Source organism: Chiloscyllium plagiosum, unplaced genomic scaffold (genome assembly GCF_037043375.1).
Source record: "Chiloscyllium plagiosum isolate Xiang-an unplaced genomic scaffold, Cpla_swu_hap1 HiC_scaffold_21, whole genome shotgun sequence".
In the NCBI taxonomy this organism is placed as follows: Eukaryota; Metazoa; Chordata; class Chondrichthyes; order Orectolobiformes; family Hemiscylliidae; genus Chiloscyllium; species Chiloscyllium plagiosum.
Window position 1 is genome coordinate 1,064,252 of NW_028270159.1, and position 18,896 is coordinate 1,083,147.

Below are 18,896 nucleotides of genomic sequence, written 5' to 3' on the forward strand. Positions count from 1 at the left end.
TGAGTGTGTATCTGTGTGAGTGTGTATCTGTGTGAGTGTATCTGTGAGTTTGTATCTGTGTGTGTGTATCTGTGTGAGTGTGTATCAGTGTGAGTGTGTATCTGTGTGAGTGTGTATCTGTGAGTGTGTATCTGTGAGTGTGTGAGTGTATCTGTGTGAGTGTGTGCGTATCTGAGTGTGTGTGTATCTGTGTGTGTGTGTGTATCTGTGTGAGTGAGAGTGTATCTGTGTGTGTGTATCTGTGTGAATGTGAGTGTATCTGTGTGAGTGTATCTGTGTGTGTATCTGTGTGAGTGTGAGTGTATCTGTGTGACTGTGTATCTGTGTGAATGTGAGTGTATCTGTGTGAGTGTGTATCTGTGTTGGTGAATTGTGAGTGTGTATCTTTGTGTATCTGTGTGTGTGTATCTGTGTGAGTGTATCTGTGTGTGCGTGTATCTGTGTGAGTGTATCTGTGTGTGTGTATCTGTGTGTGTGTATCTGTGTGTGTGTGAGTGTATCTGTGTGAGTGCGTTTCTGTGTGTGTGTATCTGTGTGAGTGAGAGTGTATCTGTGTGTGTGTGTATCTGTGTGAATGTGAGTGTATCTGTGTGAGTGTGTATCTGTGTGAATGTGAGTGTATCTGTGTGAGTGTATCTGTGTGTGTATCTGTGTGAGTGTGAGTGTATCTGTGTGAGTGTGTATCTATGTGAATGTGAGTGTATCTGTGTGAGTGTGTATCTGTGTGTGTGTATCTGTGAGTGTGTATCTGTGTGTATCTGTGTGTGTGTATCTGTGTGAGTGTATCTGTGTGAGTGTATCTGTGTGTGTGTATCTGTGTGTGTGTATCTGTGTGAGTGTATCTGTGTGAGTGTGTATCTGTGTGAGTGTGAGTGTATCTGTGTGAGTGTGTGTGTGTGTGTGTATCTGTGTGAGTGTGAGTGTATCTGTGTGAGTGTATCTGTGTGTGTGTATCTGTGTGAGTGTGTATCTGTGTGTGTGTATCTGTGTGAGTGTGTGTATCTGTGTGAGTGTATCTGTGTGAGTGTGTATCTCTGTGTGTGTGAGTGTGTATCTGTGTGTGTGTGTATCTGTGTGAGTGTGAGTGTATCTGTATGAGTGTATCTGTGTGAGTGTGTATCTGTGTGTGTGTATCTGTGTGAGTGTGTATCTGTGTGTGTGTATCTGTGTGAGTGTGTATCTGTGAGTGTGTATCTGTGTGAGTGTGTATCTGTGTGAGTGTGTGTGTGTATCTGTGTGAGTGTGTATCTGTGTGTGTGTGTATCTGTGTGAGTGTATCTGTGTGTGTGTATCTGTGTGAGTGTGTATATGTGTGTGTGTGTGTGTATCTGTGTGAGTGTGAGTGTATCTGTGTGAGTGTATCTGTGTGAGTGTGTATCTGTGTGTGTGTGTGTATCTGTGTGAGTGTGAGTGTATCTGTGTGTGTATCTGTGTGAGTGTGTATCTGTGTGTGTGTATCTGTGTGTGTGTATCTGTGTGTGTGTATCTGTGTGAGTGTGTATCTGTGAGTGTGTATCTGTGTGAGTGTGTATCTGTGTGAGTGTGTGTGTGTATCTGTGTGAGTGTGTATCTGTGTGTGTGTGTATCTGTGTGAGTGTATCTGTGTGTGTGTATCTGTGTGAGTGTGTATATGTGTGTGTGTGTGTGTATCTGTGTGAGTGTGAGTGTATCTGTGTGAGTGTATCTGTGTGAGTGTGTATCTGTGTGTGTGTGTGTATCTGTGTGAGTGTGAGTGTATCTGTGTGTGTATCTGTGTGAGTGTGTATCTGTGTGTGTGTATCTGTGTGTGTGTATCTGTGTGAGTGTGTATCTGTGAGTGTGTATCTGTGTGTGTGTATCTGTGTGAGTGTGTATCTGTGAGTGTGTATCTGTGTGTGTGTATCTGTGTGAGTGTGTATCTGTATGAGTGTGTATCAGTGTGAGTGTGTATCAGTGTGAGTGTGTATCTGTGTGAGTGTATCTGTGAGTGTGTATCTATGTGTGTGTATCTGTGTGAGTGTGTATCTGTGTGAGTGTGTATCTGTGAGTGTGTATCTGTGTGAGTGTGTATCTGTGAGGGACAAGTCAAACAGCATGCCTTACCCGGCCGAATAGCAGAGACTGGGAGGACGCGATGGCCCAGAAACTTCCCTCCTTCCTCGAACACAGCAACTCGCAGCAAGGCCAGAGAGGGCAGGACCACCTGTGAGGGACAGAGGCAACGGGCATTCAGTCTCACAGTGGCATTCAGCCTCCGACAGTGCCCGCTCCCTCAGCACTGACCCTCCGACAGTGCCCGCTCCCTCAGCACTGACCCTCCGTCAGTGCCCGCTCCCTCAGCACTGACCCTCCGACAGTGCCCACTCCCTCAGCACTGACCCTCCTACAGTGCCCATTCCCTCAGCACTGACCCTCCGACAGTGCCCGCTCCCTCAGCACTGACCCTCCGACAGTGCCCGCTCCCTCAGCACTGACCCTCCGACAGTGCCCGCTCCCTCAGCACTGACCCTCCGACAGTGCCCTCTCCCTCAGCACTGACCCTCCGACAGTGCCCACTCCCTCAGCACTGACCCTCCGACAGTGCGCCACTCCCTCAGCACTGACCCTCCGACAGTGCCCACTCCCTCAGCACTGACCCTCTGACAGTGCCCGCTCCCTCAGCACTGACCCTCCGACAGTGCCCACTCCCTCAGCACTGACCTCCGACAGTGCCCGCTCCCTCAGCACTGACCCTCCGACAGTGCCCGCTCCCTCAGCACTGACCCTCTGACAGTGCCCGCTCCCTCAGCACTGACCCTCCGACAGTGCCCACTCCATCAGCACTGACCCTCCGACAGTGCCCGCTCCCTCAGCACTGACCCTCCGACAGTGCCCTCTCCATCAGCACTGACCCTCCGATAGTGCCCACTCCCTCAGCACTGACCCTCCGACAGTGCCCACTCCCTCAGCACTGACCCTCCGACAGTGCCCACTCCCTCAGCACTGACCCTCCGACAGTGCCCTCTCCATCAGCACTGACCCTCCGATAGTGCCCACTCCCTCTGCGCTGACTCTCCGACAGTGCCCACTCCCTCAGCGCTGACTCTCCGCCAGTGCAGAGCTGACCTGACCTTCAGGCCCTCCTTCCCTCAGCATTGACCCCTGACCCCGCGGCCTACCCTCCCCCTCATGAGGGAAGTACCTCTCTGAACACGAAGGGGTCATCATCCCAGACGGGATTGAGGGAATTCACCAGGGTCTTGGTTTTGAATTTCCGTTTGGTATCGACCGGGAGACCAAACATATCAACCTCGACGTAAACCCCCACTTTCTTATCGGACAGGAACTGTCCCGAGATAATCTGTTCAACAACAACATCATCGTCATCAACATCAACATCATCGTCATCATCATCATCAACATCATCGTCATCATCATCATCGTCATCAACATCATCGTCATCAACATCATCATCGTCATCATCGTCATCAACATCATCATCGTCATCATCGTCATCAACATCGTCATCAACATCATCGTCATCAACATCATCGTCATCAACATTATCATCATCAACATTATCATCATAAACATCATCGTCATCATCATCATCATCATCAACATCATCGTCATCATCATCGTCATCAACATCATCATTATCAACATCATCATCATCATCGTCATCGTCATCAACATCATCGTGATCATCATCGTCATCAACATAATCGTCATCAACATCATCAACATCATCGTCATCAACATCATCAACCTCATCGTCATCAACATCATCGTCATCAACATCACCGTCATCAACATCATCGTCATCAAGATCATCGTCATCAACATCATCGTCATCAACATCGTCATCAACATCATCGTCATCAACATCATCGTCATCATCATCATCGTCATCATCATCATCGTCATCAACATCATCGTCATCATCATCATCGTCATCAACATCGTCATCAACATCATCGTCATCAACATCATCGTCATCAACATCATCGTCATCATCATCATCGTCATCATCATCATCATCGTCATCATCATCATCATCGTCATCGTCATCAACATCATCGTCATCAACATCATCGTCATCAACATCATCGTCATCAACATCATCGTCATCATCATCATCGTCATCAACATCATCGTCATCAACATCATCATCATCAAGATCATCGTCATCATCATCATCGTCATCAACATCATCGTCATCAACATCATCGTCATCAACATCATCGTCATCAACATCATCGTCATCATCGTCATCATCATCATCGTCATCGTCATCAACATCATCGTCATCAACATCATCGTCATCATCATCATCGTCATCATCATCGTCATCAACATCATCGTCATCAACATCATCGTCATCAACATCATCGTCATCATCATCGTCATCAACATCATCGTCATCATCATCATCGTCATCATCATCATCGTCATCATCGTCATCAACATCATCGTCATCATCATCAACATCAACATCATCGTCATCATCATCATCATCATCAACATCAACATCATCGTCATCATCATCGTCATCATCATCATCGTCATCATCATCATCGTCATCAACATCATCGTCATCAACATCATCACATCATCGTCATCATCATCATCGTCATCAACATCATCGTCATCATCATCATCGTCATCATCATCATCGTCATCATCATCATCGTCATCAACATCATCGTCATCAACATCATCGTCATCGTCATCATCATTATCGTCATCAACATCATCGTCATCATCATCGTCATCATCAACATCATCGTCATCAACATCATCGTCATCATCATCATCGTCATCAACATCATCGTCATCAACATCATCAACATCGTCATCAACATCATCGTCATCAACATAATCGTCATCAACATCATCAACATCATCGTCATCAACATCATCAACCTCATCGTCATCAACATCGTCATCAACATCATCGTCATCAACATCATCGTCATCAACATCATCATCATCAACATCATCATCATCGTCATCATCGTCATCAACATCATCGTCATCAACATCATCATCATCAACATCATCGTCATCAACATCATCGTCATCAACATCATCGTCTTCAACATCATCGTCATCATCATCATCGTCATCAACATCATCGTCATCAACATCATCATCATCAACATCATCGTCATCATCATCATCGTCATCAACATCATCGTCATCAACATCATCGTCATCAACATCATCGTCATCATCATCATCGTCATCAACATCATCGTCATCAACATCATCATCATCAACATCATCATCATCAACATCATCAACATCATCGTCATCATCATCGTCATCAACATCATCGTCATCAACATCATCATCATCAACATCGTCATCAACATCATCGTCATCAACATCATCGTCATCAACATCGTCATCAACATCATCGTCATCATCATCATCGTCATCAACATCATCGTCATCAACATCATCATCATCATCAACATCATCGTCATCATCATCATCGTCATCAACATCATAGTCATCATCATCATCATCATCATCGTCATCAACATCATCGTCATCAACATCATCGTCATCAACATCATCGTCATCAACATCATCATCATCAACATCATCGTCATCAACATCATCGTCATTAACATCATCGTCATCATCATCGTCATCAACATCATCGTCATCAACATCATCGTCATCAACATCATCGTCATCAACATCATCCTCATCATCATCGTCATCATCAACATCATCGTCATCAACATCGTCATCATCAACATCATCGTCATCAACATCATCGTCATCAACATCATCGTCATCAACATCATCATCATCAACATCATCGTCATCAACATCATCGTCATTAACATCATCGTCATCATCATCGTCATCAACATCATCGTCATCAACATCATCGTCATCAACATCATCGTCATCAACATCATCCTCATCATCATCGTCATCATCAACATCATCGTCATCAACATCGTCATCATCAACATCATCGTCATCATCATCGTCATCATCAACATCATCGTCATCAACATCGTCATCAACATCGTCATCATCAACATCATCGTCATCATCATCATCGTCATCAACATCATCGTCATCATCATCGTCATCATCAACATCATCGTCATCAACATCATCGTCATCATCATCGTCATCATCAACATCATCGTCATCAACATCGTCATCATCAACATCATCGTCATCATCATCATCGTCATCAACATCATCGTCATCATCATCGTCATCATCAACATCATCGTCATCAACATCATCGTCATCATCATCATCGTCATCAACATCATCGTCATCAACATCATCAACATCATTATCATCAACATCATCGTCATCATCATCGTCATCAACATCATCGTCATCAACATAATCGTCATCAACATCATCAACATCATCATCGTCATCATCATCATCGTCATCAACATCATCGTCATCAACATCATCGTCATCATCATCGTCATCATCAACATCATCATCGTCATCAACATCATCGTCATCAACATCATCGTCATCAACATCATCGTCGTCAACATCATCGTCATCAACATCGTCATCATCAACATCATCGTCATCAACATCATCGTCATCATCATCGTCATCATCAACATCATCGTCATCAACATCGTCATCATCAACATCATCGTCATCATCATCATCATCATCAACATCATTGTCATCAACATCATCGTCATCATCATCGTCATCATCAACATCATCGTCATCAACATCATCGTCATCAACATCATTGTCATCAACATCATCGTCATCAACAGCATCATCATCATCATCGTCATCAACATCATCGTCATCAACATCATCGTCATCAACATCATCATCATCAACATCATCGTCATCAACATCGTCATCAACATCATCATCATCAACATCATCGTCATCAACATCATCGTCATCATCGTCATCATCATCATCGTCATCAACATCATCGTCATCAACATCATCGTCATCATCATCGTCATCATCAACATCATCGTCATCAACATCGTTATCATCAACATCATCGTCATCAACATCATCGTCATCATCATCGTCATCATCAACATCATCGTCATCAACATCGTCATCATCAACATCATCGTCATCATCATCATCGTCATCAACATCATCGTCATCAACATCATCGTCATCATCAACATCATCGTCATCAACATCATCGTCATCAACATCATCATCATCAACATCATCGTCATCATCATCATCGTCATCAACATCATCATCATCAACATCATCGTCATCATCATCATCGTCATCAACATCATCGTCATCAACATAATCGTCATCAACATCATCAACATCATCATCATCAACATCATCGTCATCATCATCATCATCATCAACATCATCGTCATCAACATCATCGTCATCAACATCATCGTCATCATCATCGTCATCATCAACATCCTCGTCATCAACATCGTCATCATCAACATCATCGTCATCAACATCATCGTCATCATCATCGTCATCATCATCATCGTCATCAACATCATCGTCATCAACATAATCGTCATCAACATCATCAACATCATCATCATCAACATCATCGTCATCATCATCATCGTCATCATCATCATCGTCATCCACATCATCGTCATCAACATAATCGTCATCAACATCATCCTCATCATCATCGTCATCAACATCATCGTCATCAACATCATCGTCATCAACATCATCATCATCAACATCGTCATCAACATCATCGTCATCAACATCATCAACATCATCGTCATCAACATCATCAACCTCATCGTCATCAACATCATCGTCATCAACATCATCGTCATCAACATCATCATCATCAACATCGTCATCAACATCATCGTCATCATCATCGTCATCATCAACATCATCGTCATCAACATCATCGTCATCAACATCATCGTCATCAACATCATCGTCATCAACATCGTCATCAACATCATCGTCATCATCATCGTCATCATCAACATCATCATCACCAACATCATCGTCATCAACATCATCGTCATCAACATCATCGTCATCAACATCATCATCATCAACATCATCGTCATCAACATCGTCATCAACATCATCATCATCAACATCATTGTCATCAACATCATCAACATCATCGTCATCATCATCATCGTCATCAACATCATCGTCATCAACATCATCGTCATCATCATCGTCATCATCAACAACATCGTCATCAACATCGTCATCATCAACATCATCGTCATCAACATCATCGTCATCATCATCGTCATCATCAACATCATCGTCATCAACATCGTCATCATCAACATCATCGTCATCAACATCATCGTCATCATCATCGTCATCATCATCATCGTCATCAACATCATCGTCATCAACATCATCGTCATCAACATCATCAACATCATCATCATCAACATCATCGTCATCATCAACATCCTCGTCATCAACATCGTCATCATCAACATCATCGTCATCAACATCATCGTCATCATCATCGTCATCAACATCATCGTCATCAACATTATCGTCATCAACATCATCAACATCATCATCATCAACATCATCGTCATCATCATCATCGTCATCATCATCATCGTCATCAACATCATCAACATCATCAACATCATCGTCATCAACATCATCAACCTCATCGTCATCAACATCATCGTCATCAACATCATCGTCATCATCATCATCGTCATCATCGTCATCATCATCATCGTCATCAACATCATCGTCATCAACATCATCGTCATCATCATCGTCATCAACATCATCAACATCATCGTCATCATCATCATCGTCATCATCATCATCGTCATCATCATCATCGTCATCATCATCATCGTCATCAACCTCATCGTCATCAACATCATCGTCATCAACATCATCGTCATCAACATCATCGTCATCATCATCATCGTCATCAACATCATCGTCATCATCATCGTCATCATCAACATCATCGTCATCAACATCATCGTCATCAACATCATTGTCATCAACATCATCGTCATCAACATCATCATCATCAACATCATCGTCATCAACATCATCGTCATCATCATCGTCATCAACATCATCGTCATCAACATCATCGTCATCAACATCATCAACATCATCGTCATCAACATCATCAACCTCATCGTCATCAACATCATCGTCATCAACATCGTCATCAACATCATCATCATCAACATCATCGTCATCAACATCATCAACATCATCATCATCGTCATCAACATCATCGTCATCAACATCATCGTCATCAACATCATCGTCATCAACATCATCGTCATCAACATCATCATCATCAACATCATCATCAACATCATCGTCATCAACATCATCGTCATCAACATCATCGTCATCAACATCATCGTCATCAACATCGTCATCATCAACATCATCGTCATCATCATCATCGTCATCAACATCATCATCATCATCGTCATCAACATCATCAACATCATCGTCATCAACATCATCAACATCATCGTCATCATCATCATCGTCATCAACATCATCGTCATCAACATCATCGTCATCAACATCATCGTCATCAACATCATCGTCATCAACATCGTCGTCATCAACATCATCGTCATCATCATCATCGTCATCAACATCATCGTCATCAACATCATCATCATCATCATCGTCATCAACATCATCGTCATCAACATCATCGTCATCAACATCATCGTCATCAACATCATCATCATCAACATCATCGTCATCAACATCATCGTCATCAACATCATCGTCAACATCATCGTCATCAACATCATCATCATCAACATCATCGTCATCAACATCATCGTCATCAACATCATCGTCAACATCATCGTCATCAACATCATCGTCATCATCATCATCGTCATCATCATCGTCATCATCATCATCGTCATCATCATCGTCATCATCATCGTCATCAACATCATCATCATCAACATCATCGACATCATCATCATCGTCATCAACATAATCGTCATCAACATAATCGTCATCAACATCATCATCATCAACATCATCGTCATCATCATCATCGTCATCATCATCGTCATCAACAACATCCTCGTCATCATCATCGTCATCAACAACATCCTCGTCATCAACATCATCATCATCAACATCATCATCATCAACATCATCGTCATCAACATCATCATCAACATCATCGTCATCCACATCATCGTCATCAACATAATCATCATCAACATCATCGTCATCAACATCATCGTCATCAACATCATCGTCAACATCATCGTCATCAACAACATCCTCGTCATCAACATCGTCATCATCAACATCATCGTCATCAACATCATCATCATCAACATCATCGTCATCAACATCATCGTCATCAACATCATCGTCATCAACATCGTCATCATCAACATCATCGTCATCAACATCATCATCATCAACATCATCATCATCAACATCCTCGTCATCAACATCGTCATCATCAACATCATCGTCATCAACATCATCGTCATCCACATCATCATCATCAACATCATCGTCATCAACATCATCGTCATCAACATCATCGTCAACATCATCGTCATCAACAACATCATCGTCATCAACATCATCATCATCAACATCATCATCATCAACATCATCGTCATCAACATCATCGTCATCAACATCATCGTCAACATCATCGTCATCAACAACATCCTCGTCATCAACATCGTCATCATCAACATCATCGTCATCAACATCATCGTCATCAACATCATCGTCATCAACATCGTCATCATCAACATCATCGTCATCAACATCATCATCATCAACATCATCATCATCAACATCCTCGTCATCAACATCGTCATCATCAACATCATCGTCATCAACATCATCGTCATCCACATCATCATCGTCAACATCATCGTCATCAACAACATCCTCGTCATCAACATCGTCATCATCAACATCATCGTCATCATCAACATCATCGCCATCGTCATCGCCATCGTCATCGTCATCATCATCGTCATCATCATCGGATCAACGTCACCATTCCCAGCTCCATCAACCCCCCACCCAACAACCCCACAACTCTCCACCCCCACACTGCGAAACTGTCTGGATTAGAGTGTGATCATCAACAGGAACAGTAGCTCAGGCTGCAGAGGGGGCTGAACGGCCTCCTGTTGTTCCTGTGTGACAGGCTGGAGGAGGGGAGGTTGAATGGCCTCCTGCTGTTCCTGTGGGACAGGCTGGAGGAGGAGGGGCTGAACAGCCTCCTGCGGCTGGGTCAGTTAGTACATTGCGGTGAGTTTGTGGTTTGGGGAGATATTGGTGAGGGGGCAGTGTTTGGGGAGGGGGTGTCAGTATTGTGGGGAAGTGGGTGTCAGTGTTGTGGTGAGGAGGGTAAGTATTTTGGGGCGAGGGGTCAGTATTGTGGGGAGGTGGGGTCAGTATTTTGGGGAAGGGGGTCAGCATTTTGGGGAGGGGGTTCAGTATTCTGGGGAGGGGGGTGTCAGTATTGTGGGGAGGGGGGTGTCAGTATTGTGGGGGGGTCAGTATTGTGGGGGGTTTCAGTATTGTGGGAGGGTCAGTATTGTGGGGAGGGGGGTCAGTATTGTTTGAGGGGGTCGGTATTGTGGGGGGGTTAGTATTGTGGGGTGCCAGTATTGTGGGGAGGGAGGGGTCAGTATTGTGGGGAAGGGGTCAGTATTGTGTTGGGGGTTAGTATTGTGGGGTGAGGGGGTCAGTATTGTGGGGAGGAGGGGGTCAGTATTGTGGGGAGGGAGGTGTCAGTATAGTGTGGGGGGGTCAGTATTGTGGGGGGGGGTCAGTATTGTGGGGGGGGTCAGTATTGTGGGGAGTCAGTATTGTGGGGAGGGAGGGGTCAGTATTGTGGGGAGGGTGGTCAGTATTGTGGGGGAGGGGGGTCAGTATTTTGGGGCAGGGGTCAGTATGGTGGGGGAGTCAGTATTGGGGGGTCAGTATTGTGGGGGGTCAGTATTGTGGGGAGGGAGGGGTCAGTATTTTGGGGCAGGGGTCAGTATTGTGGGGAGGGGGTGTCAGTATTTGGGGGGTGCCAGTATTGTGGGGAGGCGGGTCAGTATTGTGGGGAGGTCAGTATTGTGGGGAGGGAGGGGTCAGTATTTTGGGGCAGGGGTCAGTATTGTGGGGGAGGGGGTGTCAGTATTTTGGGGACGGGAGTCAGTATCGTGGGGAGGGGGTGTCAGTATTGTAGGGAGGGGGGTCAATATTGTGGGGCGGGGGTCAGTATTGTGGGGGGGGTCGGTATTGTGGGGGGGGTCGGTATTGTGTGGGGGGGTCAGTATTGTGTGGGGGGGTCAGTATTGTGTGGGGGCAGTATTGTGGGGGGGTCAGTATTGTGGGGGGGCAGTATTGTGGGGGGGCAGTATTGTGGGGGGGTCAGTATTGTGGGGGGGTGGGGTCAGTATTGTGGGGGGTCAGTATTGTGGGGGGGGTCAGTATTGTGGGGGGGGTCAGTATTGTGGGGGGTCAGTATTGTGGCGGGGGTCGGTATTGTGGGGGGAGTCGGTATTGTGGGGGGGGTCAGTATTGTGGTGGGGTCAGTATTGTGGCGGGAGTCGGTATTGTGGGGGGGTCATTATTGTGGGGGGGGTCAGTATTGTGGGGGGGTCAGTATTGTGGGGTGGGTCAGTATTGTGGGGGGGGTCGGTATTGTGGGGGGGGTCGGTATTGTGGGGGGGTCAGTATTGTGGGGGGGGTCGGTATTGTGGGGGGGTCAGTATTGTGGGGGGGTCAGTATTGTGGGGGGGTTGGTATTGTGGGGGGGTCGGTATTGTGGGGGGGTCAGTATTGTGGGGGGTCAGTATTGTGGGGGGTCAGTATTGTGGGGGGGGTCGGTATTGTGGGGGGGTCAGTATTGTGGGGGGGGTCAGTATTATGGGGGGGTCAGTATTGTGGGGGGGTCAGTATTGTGGGGGGGGTCGGTATTGTGGGGGGTGTGTCGGTATTGTGGGGGGGTCAGTATTGTGGGGGGGTCAGTATTGTGGGGGGGGTCAGTATTGTGGGGGGGTCGGTATTGTCGAGGGGGTCAGTATTGTGGGGGCGGTTGGTATTGGGGGGGGTCAGTATTGTGGGGGGGTCGGTATTGGAGTGGGTCAGTATTGTGGGGGCGGTCGGTATTGTCGAGGGGGTCAGTATTGTGGGGGCGGTTGGTATTGGGGGGGGTCAGTATTGTGGGGGGGTCGGTATTGGAGTGGGTCAGTATTGTGGGGGCGGTCGGTATTGGGGGGGTCAGTATTGTGGGGAGGAGATCAGTATTGTGGGGCGGTCAGTATTGTGGGGGGGGTCAGTATTGTGGGGGGGGTCAGTATTGTGGGGGGGGTCAGTATTGTGGAGGGGGGTCAGTATTGTGTGGGGGCGGGATCAGTATTGTGGGGGGGGTCAGTATTGTGGGGGGGGGGGGTCTCACCTTGATGGAGACGGTATTTGCCACAATCCCATCCACGATATTCTCTGTGAAAGGGTCAAAGTGTTTATCGGATCGTCTCATAAACTCTGGCTTCAGCACGTAGCCACTCCGCCCGTTATAGTCAAACATTCCTATGTTCAGCTGCATCGGCAGGTCTGAGGGGGGAGGGGAACGGGGGGCGGGAGAGGGGGAGGGAGAAGGGAGAGGCGAGAGGGGAGAGGGGAGAGGGGAGGGGGACGGGGGGAGGGGGAAGAGAGACAGAGAATTTACATCAGTCTCACATCAACACTGTCAGACCAACACACCAGCAGCACTTCCCAGGGAAAGTCTGAACACTGAAGGAGCGGACACTGTCCGAGGGACAGCGCTGAGGGAGCGGGCACTGTCCGAGGGTCAGCGCTGAGGGAGCGGGCACTGTCCGAGGGTCAGTGCTGAGGGAGCGGGCACTGTCCATGGGTCAGTGCTGAGGGAGCGGGCACTGTCGGAGGGTCACTGTCGGAGGGTCACTGCTGAGGGAGCAGGCACTGTCGGAGGGTCAGTGCTGAGGAAGTGGGCACTGTCGGAGGGTCAGTGCTGAGGGAGCGGGCACTGTCGGAGGGTCAGTGCTGAAGAAGGTGGCACTGTGGGAGGGTCAGTGCTGAGGGAGTGGACACTGTCGCAGGGTCAGTGCTGAGGGAGTGGACACTGTCGCAGGGTCAGTGCTGAGGGAGCGGGCACTATGGGAGGGTCAGTGCTGAGGGAGCGGGCACTGTCGGAGGGTCAGTGCTGAGGGAGTGGGCACCGTCGCAGGGTCAGTGATGAGGGAGCGGGCACTGTCAGAGGGTCAGTGCTGAGGGAGTGGGCACTGTCTGAGGGTCAGTGCCAAGGGAGCACTGCACTGTCGGAGGGCCAGTGCTGAGGGAGCGAGCACTGTCTTGGGGTCAGTGCTGAGGGAGTAGGCACTGTCAGAGAATCAGCTCTGAGGGAGTGGGCACTGTTGGAGGGTCAGTACTGAGGGAGTGGGCACTGTCAGAGGGTCAGCTCTGAGGGAGTGGGCACTGTTGGAGGGTCAGTACTGAGGGAGTGGGCACTGTCAGAGGGTCAGCTCTGAGGGAGTGGGCACTGTTGGAGGGTCAGTACTGAGGGAGTGGGCACTGTCAGAGGGTCAGCTCTGAGGGAGTGGGCACTGTTGGAGGGTCAGTACTGAGGGAGTGGGCACTGTCGGAGGGTCAGTGCCGAGGGAGCGGGCACTGTCGGAGGGTCAGTGCTGAGGGAGTGGGCACTGTCCGATGATCAACGCTGAGGGAGCGGGCACTGTCGGAGGGTCAGCGCTGAGGGAGCGGGCACTGTCAGAGAGTCAGCGCTGAGGGAGCGGGCACTGTCGGACGATCAGTGCCGAGGGAGCGGGCACTGTCGTAGGGTCAGTGCTGAGGGAGTGGGCACTGTCGGAGGGTCAGTGCTGAGGGAGTGGGCACTGTCGTAGGGTCAGTGCTGAGGGAGTGGGCACTGTCGGAGGGTCAGTGCTGAGGGAGTGGGCACTGTCTCAGGGTCAGTGCTGAGCGAGTGGGCACTGTCGGAGGGCCAGTGCTGAGGGAGCGGGCACTGTCGGAGGGTCAGCGCTGAGGGAGTGGGCACTGTCGTAGGGTCAGTGCTGAGGGAGTGGGCACTGTCGGAGGGTCAGTGCTGAGGGAGTGGGCACTGTCGGAGGGTCAGTGCTGAGGGAGCAGGCACTGTCGGAGGGCCAGTGCTGAGGGAGCGGGCACTGTCGGAGGGTCAGTGCTGAGGGAGTGGGCACTGTCGGAGGGTCAGTGCTGAGGGAGTGGGCACTGTCGGAGGGTCAGTGCCGAGGGAGCAGGCACTGTCAGAGGGTCAGTGCCGAGGGAGTGTGCACTGTCAGAGGGTCAGCTCTGAGGGAGTGGGCACTGTCGGAGGGTCAGTGCTGAGGGAGCGGGCACTGTCAGAGGGTCAGTGCTGAGGGAGTGTGCACTGTCGGAGGGTCAGTGATGATGGAGTGGGCACTGTCAGAGGGTCACCTCTGAGGGAGCGGGCACTGTCGGAGGGTCAGCGCTGAGGGAGCGGGCACTGTCCGAGGGTCAGTGCTGAGGGAGCGGGCACAGTTGGAGGGTCAGCGCTGAGGGAGTGCCGTACTGTTGGAGGGTCAGCGCTGAGGGAGCGCCGCACTGTCGGAGGGTCAGTGCTGACGGAGTGGGCACTGTTGCAGGGTCAGTGCTGAGGGAGTGGGCACTGGGGGAGGGTCAGTGCTGAGGGAGTGGGCCCTTTCCGAGGGTCAGTGCCGAGGGAGTGGGCACTGTCCGAGGGTCAGTGCCGAGGGAGCGGGCACTGTCCGAGGGTCAGTGCTGAGGGAGCGGTCACTGTCTGGGGGTCAGTGCTGAGGGAGTGGGCACTGTCAGAGGGTCAGTTCTGAGGGAGCGGGCACTGTCAGAGGGTCAGTGCTGAGGGAGCAGGCACTGTCGGAGGGTCAGTGCTGAGGGAGCGGGCACTGTCCGAGGGTCAGTGCTGAGGGAGCGGTCACTGTCTGGGGGTCAGTGCTGAGGGTGCGTGCACTGTCGGAGGGTCAGTACTGAGGAAGCGGGCACTGTCGGAGGGTCAGTACTGAGGGAGTGGGCACTGTCGGAGGGTCAGTGCTGAGGGAGTGGGCACTGTCTTGGGGTCAGTGCTGAGGGAGGGGGCACTGTCGGAGGGTCAGTGCTGAGGGAGTGGGCACTGTCGCAGGGTCAGTGCTGAGGGAGTGGACACTGTCGCAGGGTCAGTGCTGAGGGAGCGGGCACTATGGGAGGGTCAGTGCTGAGGGAGTGGGCACTGTCGGAGGGTCAGTGCTGAGGGTGCGGGCGCTGTCAAGAGGGTCAGTGCTGAGGGAGTAGGCACTGTCAGAGAATCAGCTCTGAGGGAGTGGGCACTGTTGGAGGGTCAGTACTGAGGGAGTGGGCACTGTCAGAGGGTCAGCTCTGAGGGAGTGGGCACTGTCGGAGGGTCAGTGCTGAGGGTGCGGGCGCTGTCAAGAGGGTCAGTGCTGAGGGAGTAGGCACTGTCAGAGAATCAGCTCTGAGGGAGTGGGCACTGTTGGAGGGTCAGTACTGAGGGAGTGGGCACTGTCAGAGGGTCAGCTCTGAGGGAGTGGGCACTGTCGGAGGGTCAGTGCTGAGGGTGCGGGCGCTGTCAAGAGGGTCAGTGCTGAGGGAGTAGGCACTGTCAGAGAATCAGCTCTGAGGGAGTGGGCACTGTTGGAGGGTCAGTACTGAGGGAGTGGGCACTGTCAGAGAGTCAGCGCTGAGGGAGTGGGCACTGTCGGAGGGTCAGCGCTGAGGGAGCGGGCACTGTCTGAGGGTCAGTGCCGAGGGAGCAGGCACTGTCGGACGGTCAGTGCTGAGGGAGCGGGCACTGTCGGAGGGTCAGTGCCGAGGGAGCGGGCACTGTCGGACGGTCAGTGCCGAGGCAGCGGGCACTGTCGGACGGTCAGTGCCGTGGGAGCGGGCACTGTCGTAGGGTCAGTGCTGAGGGAGTGGGCACTGTCGGAGGGTCAGTGCTGAGGGAGTGGGCACTGTCGTAGGGTCAGTGCTGAGGGAGTGGGCACTGTCGGGGGGTCAGTGCTGAGGGAGTGGGCACTGTCAGAGGGTCAGTGCTGAGGGAGTGGGCACTGTCTTGGGGTCAGTGCTGAGGGAGTGGGCACTGTCGGAGGGTCAGTGCTGAGGGTGCGTGCACTGTCGGAGGGTCAGTACTGAGGAAGCGGGCACTGTCGGAGGGTCAGTACTGAGGGAGTGGGCACTGTCGGAGGGTCAGTGCTGAGGGAGTGGGCACTGTCTTGGGGTCAGTGCTGAGGGAGCAGGCACTGTCAGAGGGTCAGTGCTGAGGGAGCGGGCACTGTCGGAGGGTCAGTACTGAGGGAGCGGGCACTGTCAGAGGGTCACTGTCAGAGGGTCTGCGCTGAGGGAGTGGGCACTGTCGGAGGGTCACTGCTGTGGGAGCGGGCACTGTCAGAGGGTCAGTGCTGAGGGAGTGGGCACTGTTGGAGGGTCAGTACTGAGGGAGTGGGCACTGTCAGAGGGTCAGCTCTGAGGGAATGGACACTGTTGGAGGGTCAGTGCCGAGGGAACGGGCACTGTCTCAGGATCAGTGCCGAGGGGTTGGGGGGGGAGACGAGGAGGGTTTGGGGGGGAGATGAGGACGGGTTGGAGGGGAGGGGAGGAGGGGTTGGGGGGGAGGAGGGGTTGGGGGGGAGACGAGGAGGGGTTGGGGGGGAGACGAGGAGGAGTTGCGGGGGGAGACGAGGATGGGTTGGGGGGGGAGACGAGGAGGGGTTGGGGGGGTAGACGAGGAGGGGTTGGGGGGGAGACAAGGAGGGGCATGGGGGGAGACGTGGAGGGTTTGGGGGGGAGACGAGGAGGGGTTGGGGGGGAGACGAGGAGGGATTGGGGGGGAGACGAGGAGGGGTTGGGGGGGAGACGAGGAGGGGTTGGGGGGGAGACGAGGAGGGTTTGGGGGGGAGACGAGGAGGGGTTGGGGGGGAGACAAGGAGGGGTTGGGGGGGAGACAAGGAGGGGTTGGGAGGGAGACGAGGAGGGTTTGGGGGGGGAGACGAGGAGGGTTTGGGGGGGGAGACGAGGAGGGTTTGGCCGGGAGACGAGGAGGGATTGGGGGGGAGACGAGGAGGGGTTGGGAGGGAGACGAGGAGGGTTTGGGGGGGGAGACGAGGAGGGTTTGGGCGGGAGACGAGGAGGGATTGGGGGGGAGACGAGGAGGGGTTGGGGGGGAGACGAGGAGGGGTTGGAGGGGAGGGGAGGAGGGGAGGGGAGGAGGAGTTGGGGGGGAGACGAGGAGGGTTTGGAGGGGAGGGGAGGAGGGGTTGGGGGGGAGACGAGGAGGGTTTGGGGGGGAGACGAGGAGGGTTTGGGGGGGGAGACGAGGAGGGTTTGGGGGGGAGACGAGGAGGGGTTGGGGGGGAGACGAGGAGGGGTTGGGGGGGAGACGAGGAGGGGTTGGGGGGGAGACGAGGAGGGGTTGGGAGGGAGACGAGGAGGGGTTGGGGGGGAGACGAGGAGGGGTTGGGAGGGAGACGAGGAGGGTTTGGGCGGGAGACGAGGAGGGGTTGGGGGGGAGACGAGGAGGGGTTGGGGGGAGACGAGGAGGGGTTGGGGGGGAGACGAGGAGGGGTTGGGGGGGAGACGAGGAGGGGTTGGGAGGGAGACGAGGAGGGTTTGGGGGGGAGACGAGGAGGGTTTGGGGGGGAGACGAGGAGGGTTTGGGGGGGAGACGAGGAGGGGTTGGGGGGGAGACGAGGAGGGTTTGGGGGGGAGACGAGGAGGGTTTGGGGGGAGACGAGGAGGGGTTGGGGGGGAGATGAGGAGGGTTTAGGGGGAGACGAGGAGGGGTTGGGGGGGAGACGAGGAGGGGTTGGGGGGGAGACGAGGAGGGGTTGGGGGGGAGACGAGGAGGGGTTGGGGGGTGTCTGACTCACCGAGGGTCTGGAAGTTGAGTGCCACCATCTGACAGCCGGTGTTCCAGA

General features: G+C 51.4%; 1 protein-coding gene across 1 annotated transcript in view; it reads right to left on the reverse strand.

Moving 5' to 3' along the window:
• LOC148146079 (1-phosphatidylinositol 4,5-bisphosphate phosphodiesterase beta-1-like) overlaps positions 1-18,890 on the reverse strand; it is a 111,572-nt gene extending 92,682 nt beyond the window's left edge. Inside the window, exons 1-4 of the mRNA XM_087998647.1 lie at positions 18,849-18,890; positions 13,397-13,551; positions 3,161-3,319; positions 2,083-2,182 (exon numbers count right to left, since the gene is read on the reverse strand). Of these exons, the coding sequence (XP_087854773.1) occupies positions 2,083-2,182; positions 3,161-3,319; positions 13,397-13,551; positions 18,849-18,876 (442 nt within the window). The 5' untranslated portion in view covers positions 18,877-18,890. The remainder of the gene's footprint in view (positions 1-2,082; positions 2,183-3,160; positions 3,320-13,396; positions 13,552-18,848) is intronic.
• Between the last annotated feature and the right edge of the window lie 6 nt (positions 18,891-18,896).